This window comes from Rana temporaria, chromosome 10 (assembly GCF_905171775.1).
Source record: "Rana temporaria chromosome 10, aRanTem1.1, whole genome shotgun sequence".
Taxonomy (NCBI): Eukaryota; Metazoa; Chordata; class Amphibia; order Anura; family Ranidae; genus Rana; species Rana temporaria.
The window spans coordinates 79869464-79878862 of NC_053498.1; the positions used below are offsets into that span (position 1 = coordinate 79869464).

Here is a 9399-nt window from a genome sequence, read left to right on the forward strand (position 1 = left end):
CTACAAGTTACTTGTCTAGAGTCAACTAAAGAAAATACGAGGACAACATTGACTGATGTTCAACACTGACTTTGCTCCACCAAAGTAGTGTACCGTCCAATGTTAAAAAAACAACAACTTCAAAGTTGATCCCAGTTCCACCCTTCCTTTTACGTGGTGACAGTATCATTTTTACAGGTCCTTTGGAACATAGATTTTCTGGTTGGCTTGGTAGATTTCTGGTGTCTAATTCCCCCTTTCAATCTCTAGGCCATCATGCCTAGCCTGCTCACATTCAGGTGAAGAATGTTTGTCTTGACACGGAAGATCCCTCTTGCACAGCAAAGGAATATGGGCACATGTTGATGTTTCATACAAGAGGGGAAATCATGGTCTCCTTGGACAGAATTGGATGATGAAAATTAACCAGGCCCCCCCTCCTGCTGAATCTTTAGCAAGCATCTCAGGATCAGCTTAGTAAGATACAGGTACACATATTTTAAGGGCCACCAACTGGAGAGAGCAACCTGGTCCCTGGCTTGTGAACAGTAGTGATGAGTAAACAAAACTGGAAGGGGAGTATTCTTCTCAGGAGGGCTTATAGCTAACAAGGAATCTTTCACCTAGGAGAGCTTGAACATAGGCAAGAGTGCCGGGAAATGGGATGAAAGAGTTATCCATACTTTTATCTATTCTAAAGTGTTGTCCAGAACTACTGTATGTCAGAGAAAAAAACACTAGGGTTAGAGTAAGGGCAAATTTGCCCAATTCTGAGCATTGTTCTGATGCATTAAGGGGCAGAGTAGACCCACAAATATACTTACACGAGATGAGCAAGGAAATACATTATTGAAATGCATATACTGTATGTTTACAGTTTTACCTGAAATACTGCAGGCATGTTGCACACTTATTTCAGGTTTCAGCACCAAACGTTCTGTCTCATTCTCCCACATCTAACCTTCTCATTTGACATTAAATCAGCACTATCACCTCTTTCCAGTTGGCAGAGAGCTGGCTCGGTAGTCAGTAATGTAGTCAGTAAAATAGGAGGTTGCAGAGTGATTATCGTAGCTGGCAGACGCAGGGCCGGAATTCATCACTGGAAATTGTAGGTGCACACCCTTTAGTGTCCAAACAACACCTGTCTGCTAGAATAATCTCTTTTTCAGAGATTACTTTTTTAATGGTCCTGCTCTGTTTAGAATATTGTAATGAAGTATAAATAAGCTTATATGAGATTACTTTATCTTCACCATTGATGAGAAAAAAAATTGTGACTCACCATTGCCAATAGTCTCTGCTACTTATAGGAACAAGCTTACTGTCTTTGTAAACATAGCCTTGGGCATAGGTGTGTGTATTGCAAGCAAGAATAGTTAGCCAAAATTACATATACAAAGACAATGGCCGGATTCAGAAAGGACTTACGCCGACGTATCTTCTGATACGCCGCGTAAGTCCACGGATGCGCCTTCGTATCTATGCGCCTTATTCAGGAAACAAGATACGCCTGAATTTTGGCTTGATACGACCAACGTAAGTCTCCTATGCCATCGTATCTTGGGCGCATATTTACGCTGGCTGCAAGGGGCGCTTCCATTGATTTACTTGTCGAATATGTAAATGAGCTAGATACGCCAATTCACGAACGTACTTACGCCCGTCGCTGTAATTTATGCCATTTACGTAAGGCGTACGTCCGGCGTAAAGTTAAGCCTCATAAAGCAGGTGTAAGTCATGTTAGGGTATGGACGCCGGAACAGCCGTCGGATTTTATGTCGTTTGCGTAAGTCGTACGTGAATGGGGCTGGGCGTAGGTTACGTTCACGTCGAAGGCATTGAGCCGTTGTATCTTAGGGAGTATATGCAACGTGATTCTGAGCATGCGCGCGAATGCGCCGTTCGTTCGGCCCTTCATTTACATGGGGTCACGGTTAATTTAAATGTAACACGCCCACTACCTTCCTACTTTGAATTAGGCAGGCTTACGCCGGCCAATTTACAGTACGCCGGCGCAAGTTTGGGAGCGAGTGCTTTGTGAATACTGCACTTGCCTCTCACAGTTACGTCAGCGTAGTGCATATGAGATGCGCTACGCTGGCATAAAGATACGCCGATCTACGTGCACCTGGGCCATTAGGTGCAGGTTAAGAAACAGGGGCCCAGATTCACGTAGATCGGCGTATCTTTATGCCGACGTAGCGCATCTCATATATGCTACGCCGAATTAACGCAACGCAGTGCCATATTGCAAAAAATGGTCTGTTCATTAAGGGGGAAAATCTTCCGTTCCTTAAGTGGTTAACTGATGAGAAATGTAATGAAAATGTTTTGAACATGCCATTGTGATGTTTTCCCTTTAAAACTTTCCTTTTTATCTAACCAGATGTCCAAACATAAAAGACAACACCATTGGGATAGAGGAGAATGGAATTTCTCTTACTTGTCGTTTTCATGTCACAGTGTTTAAATTCATAGGAGATTATGATGAAGTTCACCTCCACTGTGCTGTATCTTTGTGTGACTCTGAAAAATACTCATGTAAAATTGTAAGTATAGAATGGCTTTAGCAATATGTTTATTGATGATTATTTGATTGTGAGCTTATATCTTGCATTCTTTCTGATACTCAATATACTGTACTTACAATAAGCTGGTGCATTCTTAATTTTACTGTATGTTTGAGCTTTTTTTTTATCTCGATACGTACTTTATACTATTAAAATATATGTGAACCCTTACCTGTAAAAAAAAACCCATTCAGTTTAAAATAGAAATGCATGGCAAAACATTTGTTTATATTCATAAAACATATTATAAATACATTTTGTTTCTTTTTTGGAGGACATGAGGGCAGTGCTGTGGAGGACATTGGAGAACAGGCAGAATGTGCTCCCAGCACAGTCTAAAAACTGACCACGCTCCGAGAAATGTGTTCTCATGCCTTGCGTGGTCAGTTTGCAATAGAAAACCAGAGAGACTGACTAGATTACCAGGTATTTCTGACAAAGGAAACATTGCAAACAGAACAGGCTACTTTTTGAACATAAGTGCACAGTACAACAAGCACATAACAAGAATATAAAATGTTTAGATATACTGTGGCAAACTGTAGATGGTTGATGACATGTGAAAGCCTCAAAATAGAAAAATAGTTAAACCAACTTTGCTACTCACAATTTCTGCTTCTCACATTAACAAGTATGTTTAACCAAAGCTTTTTTTGCTTTTTTGTAAAGTTTTGTATTGAGGGGGATCGACTTTGAACTCCTGTCATGTTTTACATTTCCAAACTGGAAGTAAATGTAAATCTGCAACAGGGACATAAATAAAAAAAAACATCTGCTAGGGGCTCTAATCCATCAATATCTATACAAAACCTTTATGAACTATGTTCACAAAAACTGTAGGCCTATTGACACACATGACTTTGGGCCCTAATGATATCACAAACACTAATGAACAGAATACTAAAATTGTTCTGAAGTCAGAAGTGGTTCTAAAGTCACCTTCTGTGTGTGGCAGCCCCCCTGATACTTACGTGAGCCCTTCTCGATCCAGTGGTGTTGCACAAGAGTCTCAGCTGCCCAGGATTCGCCCTCCTCATTAACTGAGACAGCAGTGGGGTGCCATTGGCTCCCGCTGCCGTCAATTAAAGTCAGTGAGCCAATGAGGAGAGAGGGAGCGGTATCAAACCGTGACTTGTGTCTCAATGGACGCACCGGGCAGCGTTTCGGCTTGGGTGCCCCCATAGCAAGCTGCTTGCTGTGGGGGCACTCGGCAGGAGGGAGGGGCTAGGAGCGCCAGCAGAGGACCCAAGAAGAGAAGAACCACTGCACAGAGCAGGTAAGTATAACACGTTTGGTATTTTTAAATTAAAAAAAAATACTTTAATATCACTTTAGCTTTCCAAACAGATAATAATATTGATAAAGACCTATTCCCGCTACTAACAGGCATAGGTGCTTGACAGCATTTGTCCATCCTCCAACCATTTGCTACTTGGGATCCATAGAAAAAAAACCTTTACTCACTCACTTTACTTGCATTTCAAAACAATATCACATCTTTTCCTTGGAAGTCATACATTTGTATAAATTGATACTGATGTGCACTCTTTAAAGTTTTCAAAGGGCCATATTTAGAGGTGAACCAAAGTTCCAAGACTTGCAGTTGAGCTTTATCCCAGAAGTATAGGTGTAGAAAACAAAGAATACAAAATTTATTTATATCTGTAAAGCAACACCCTAAACTTTGCACAGAATAAAGTCATTATCAGGAAAATGCAGAAAAAGCTGGGTATAGTATTAGCTAATTAATTTGAGAAAAAACAGAAGGTGAAATAATTAAAAAAAATTGTATCTTTACTTACTTCCATACTATGTTTATTTGACAGAATTGTCCCCAGAATTCCAGAATTTCTAATGACCATGGACAGGATTCAAAAGAGCAAATTATTTCTGTTGGCCCAATAAGGAGGAAACGTCAGTATTTACTATATTTTTAATTATAATAATTCTGTTTTTGCCTTACAGATGTAAAAAAAAATGTACCCATGATACCCATAAGGAACTTCTAACAGGATCAGGAAAATGTCTTTCTGTAAGAGTAAACTGTGAATAGAAGTTCAGTGCTTTAAGTTTAACATAGAACAGAGTAAAACAGATACTTAAAGCAGCCCTCAAAATTTACACTTGCCTCTCGCATTTTGCGAGTAAATTTTGAGGGCTGGCGAGTGTCTGGCTTGCTGCTTGGGAGCAGGGGGGCGAGCGAAGAGAGGAGGAGCCGTCGGGAACACAACAGCTTTCAATTCAATAGCTGTGAGTGTTCCCCGCAGCGCGCGTCTTATACAGCCCCCCCTCCGGGAAACTGATAGGCAGATCACCCATCCCAGGATTGGATGGATGATCTGTCTATTAAAGTTTCCCAGACAAGAGGGGAGGGGCTGTATAAGACGCGCTGCGGGGAACACTCACAGCAATTGAATTGAAAACTGTAATGTTCCCCGCGAACCATTCGGTGGCGGCTCCTCCACTCCTACCCAGCACAGGTAGGATGCGGGCGGGGGGGGAGGGGGAGAACTCCTGGCTGCAATGTGTGTGCGGGGGGGGAAGAACTCCTGGCTGCAATGTGTGTGCGGGGGGAAGAACTCCGTGCTGCAATGTGTGTGCGGGGGGGGGAAGAACTCCTGGCTGCAATGTGTGTGGGGGGGGAAGAACTCCTGGCTGCAATGTGTGTGCGGGGGGGGAAGAACTCCTGGCTGCAATGTGTGTGCGGGTGGGGGGAAGTACTCCTGGCTGCAATGTGTGTGCGGGGGGAAGAACTCCTGGCTGCAATGTGTGTGCGGGGGGGGGGAAGAACTCCTGGCTGCAATGTGTGTGCGGGGGGAGAACTCCTGGCTACAATGTGTGTGCGGGGGGGGAATCCTGGCTGCAATGTGTGTGCGGGGGGGGGGGGAAGAACTCCTGGCTGCAATGTGTGTGCGGGGGGAAGAACTCCTGGCTGCAATGTGTGTGTGGGGGGGGAGAACTCCTGGCTGCAATGTGTGTGTGGGGGGGGAGAACTCCTGGCTGCAATGTGTGTGGGGGGGAAGAACTCCTGGCTGCAATGTGTGTGTGCGGGGGGGAAGAACCCCTGGCTGCAATGTGTGTGCGGGGGGGGGGGGAGAACTCCTGGCTGCAATGTGTGTGTGCGGGGGGGGACTCCTGGCTGCAATGTGTGTGTGTGTGGGCGGGGGAGAAACTCCTGGCTGCAATGTGTGTGTGTGTGTGTGTGGGTGGGGGAAGAACTCCTGGCTGCAATGTGTGTGTGTGTGCGGGGGGGAAGAACTCCCGCTGCAATGTGGGTGTGTGTGCGGGGTGAGGGGGGAATCTGGCTGCAATGTGGGTGAGGGGGGACTCTGGCTGCAATGTGGGTGAGGGGGGACTCTGGCTGTAATGTGGGTGAGGGGGGACTCTGGCTGCAATGTGGGTGAGGGGGGACTCTGGCTGCAATGTGGGTGAGGAGGGACTCTGGCTGCAATGTGGGTGAGGGGGGACTCTGGCTGCAATGTGGGTGAGGGGGGACTCTGGCTGGAAAATGGGGACATTTTGCTGCATTGGTAGACATGGGCAGGCTGCATTTTTGGGCACGGATTAAGTTGTTGTTGTTGTTCATATTTATTACTTAATTCTACATAAAACATTTAAGTGTCATTTCCTGAGATTTATGAGGGCGTGTCTAGGGGCGGGATTAGGGGCGGGACATGGTAGGGGTTGGGCAGGGCAACTGGTGGCGAGTATGCCTTGAGGCCTGGCTAGTAGCTCAGGACTTGAAATTTTGAGCCCTGCTTAAAGTATATGTATAGTCAATCCCTTTTTTTAGTTTTGGTTAGATCAGAAAAGGTTTTGAAGCTTTGGCCTGTTTAATGTGGGTTTTAGCTTGTATAAGGGCAGCATGAACAGCAAGCTTTGTCAAAACATTTGCAGAGCTTTCAGCAAGCTATTTTGAAGCTTTTAAAGTACCATTCAACTCCAGTGTCATGACGCAGTAATACTTACATGCCCTGTCTGTCTCCTACCTGGTCTGTGTATCAGCCTTAGGGCTTGTTTTCTCATACCTGCATGGTTAAGTAATCTTCCCCTAGTGTGGTTCCACCCTAGCCTCAACAGGAACCACTATTTAATACTGTGCTATCCAAACCTGCCTTGCCGTGCAATATTGTGTGTCCTGTTTCCTGCTTGCCGTGTGCTCTACGTCTGTCTCTGTTTTACCGATCTTGGCTTGTTCTTGACTATCCCTGCCTGCTTGTGACCCTGACCTTTGGCGTGTTTTCTATGTTTATCCTTGTCTGCTAGTGCCCCGACCTTTGGCTTATCTCCTTACTATCTCTTGTAATCCTGGGCTGCTACTTCCTCTCTATCCTCTTGTAGCCTACTGTGAGCGTGAGCATGGAGACCCTGGGGGCAGTGACCTAGAACCAGTTGCAGCGCAGTCCATCCTCACCACAAGAGGCTCTGGTGAACACCTGCTGGCTCTTAGACTCCGCGCCCTGGGGTATCTTATGCTCTAGATCCGTGTTGGTGCTCCAGTGGACCTGCCTTCCTTAACCACCCAGAGTTCCATCCGCAGCAGTCAGGGTCCACTACCTTAGAGGTGCACTCCTAAGCCCAACGGTGTGTATCTGTCACCTGGCCTCAGGTGACCTGACATCCAGTTTCTAAATGCTGAACACAAATCCTAATGGGATTGTTGATTGTCTCTTTACGCAAGCTACTAGCAGACTTTAGCAGGCTTTGAACAAATTCCAGGAATCCTGAGGCCTACTAGCTGCTTGTTGCAATCAACACTCCCATTAGGATCTGTGTTCAAACTTTACATACAGGATCTGAATTGTACTTTTAATGTCTCAACAAAGCTTGCTGACAGCTCTGAAAATGAAAGCCACGTGAAACAGGTCTGTGACATGTTTTATTGCTTGGAAGATGTAGGTCTGAGGTGCTGGATCTTGGGCTATTACAATTCTTCTCTTATACACTAGAAGGGCAAATAAAGAGAATAGGACACTTTTTCATTCAAGTACATGGTACAGCAGGCACATATTAGGAATATGAAATGTTATGAAATGGTAAAAAACGCTTTAACAGACAGCAAGAATAACAATGTTATTTTTGCCAATGATTCATTTCAATAGTTTTTACTGCATGGATCTAAGTGCAGAGAATCTTTTACATGCATCTGATTATTTCAATGAACATTTCTTTGTGGTAGGCTCAGACAAAGTATTAGTTCTCAGTCTATTTTTAATGTTTAGAAAAGCATATGAAACGGAAGAGTTTAATTAAAAAAATGCTGCCGTTTATACATGGCTCAAAAATGTAGAATTATTAGAAGCTGTTTTATTGTGAATAGATCTTCTTTTTGCATTATAGGTTTGGACTGGTGTGAGGAAAACGGGGGATGTGAACAGATCTGTACAAGCAGACTAGATGGACCTATATGTAGCTGTGTTACAGGGACGTTGCAAGACGATGGACGTAGCTGTCGAGGTAAGAGATATCTGGAATTAAATCTGTAACTAAGAAAAAAGCAGCTGGGCAGTTCAGTTATTAAAGTAGCATGTGTCCTAAGAGCCTGTCAATGTGTGAATAAATGTAGTAATGTAACACAAATTTAATCTGGAGAGAGGCTAAATAATAATTTTTAATTGTTAATAATCATTAATTATTAGGTTTTGCAATGCACCAGTCTAGATGATGGTTGCTGATGTTTTGCTTCGTCTTCTAAGGTTACTTTGCAGCAAGGAAGCATAAATACTTATGTACTATATTATTGTGCTTTACTAAACAAGAATGTTGTGCATACAAATTGCTCACACATTTAGGAAAACAATACACAACATACATTGAGCTACAAACATGCATAAAATATATACATGCACAAGCTATCTATCCTTCCTATCAAACAAACATTGACAATGTATGCAATAGGCATACACTAATAGTTACTTAACTTGGGTTGCAGTATAGATTTAGTGTCATCCTCTGGTCAAGTTCCTTCTTCCAGTATTCCAGGTTTTATCAAGCCCTCTCCTACTCCCCAGGTCTTCTTCCAGACTGCTCTTCTTTACTTCTCCCAGTCCTCAAGATTACTGTTTCTTTTGTGTTTAAAAACATGGCTGCTTTTAAGTCTTTTGTTATGTCCCCCATCTCCCTGAAAACATCACTTCCTGCTCCATTAGCCCCCATGAACCAAGTAAACAAGTTAATTAGCTTGTAAATAGCTGAAGTCCAACAATACATGGTAACTAAAATGTAATATTCCATAAATTTATGCCATAAAATCGCTAAAAAAGCTATAGCAAAGTACCTGATCTAACTCCATTTCACCTGCGGATAACAAAGCTAAAAGCTGAGTCTTTCAGAAGTCTGAGCTGCTCTCTCACACTGTGTAGTTGGCCCCGACTCTCTGGAAGCCATGGACTTGTCTGGTCAAAGCTTGAAACACCAAGATAGGAGGCCTTGTCCTGTGGGTCTAAGAAAATGGCACCCATCAGCCCTTTAACAGCATCCTGTATTATCCAGATCACTGTCCCCAAAAATTACCCATATGCTTCTAATTGGTAGAGAGGGGAATCAGCAACATGGCTATACCAAACGCACCCTACAGAAATTACCTTATGCAACACGGTTATCCGGGAAGGGTTAAAAAGAAAAAAAGGTTCGAAAGAAAAAAACGACAATTAACTAATATGAAAACAGCAACACAAAATCATAATACTCTATCCAAGGGTATAGTATCCTCAATCTATGGTTCTCTTCTGGAGATTAACTTTGTATGTCCTCCTTCTTATGTTTCCCAATGGGAAAAGGATTTTGGTGTTTCCCTTGAGATGCACCAGTGGACTCAGATTTGGGGCATAAAATACATAAATACCTT

The 9399-nt window shown here is 43.4% G+C and overlaps 1 protein-coding gene across 1 annotated transcript in view; it reads left to right on the forward strand.

Moving 5' to 3' along the window:
• The window catches only part of LOC120915224 (alpha-tectorin-like), a 128870-nt gene extending 120734 nt beyond the window's left edge, over positions 1-8136 (forward strand). Inside the window, exons 19-21 of the mRNA XM_040325555.1 lie at positions 2369-2531; positions 4379-4466; positions 7893-8136. Coding sequence (XP_040181489.1) covers positions 2369-2531; positions 4379-4466; positions 7893-8038 — 397 coding nt within the window. The 3' untranslated portion in view covers positions 8039-8136. The remainder of the gene's footprint in view (positions 1-2368; positions 2532-4378; positions 4467-7892) is intronic.
• The last annotated feature ends 1263 nt before the right edge of the window (positions 8137-9399 follow it).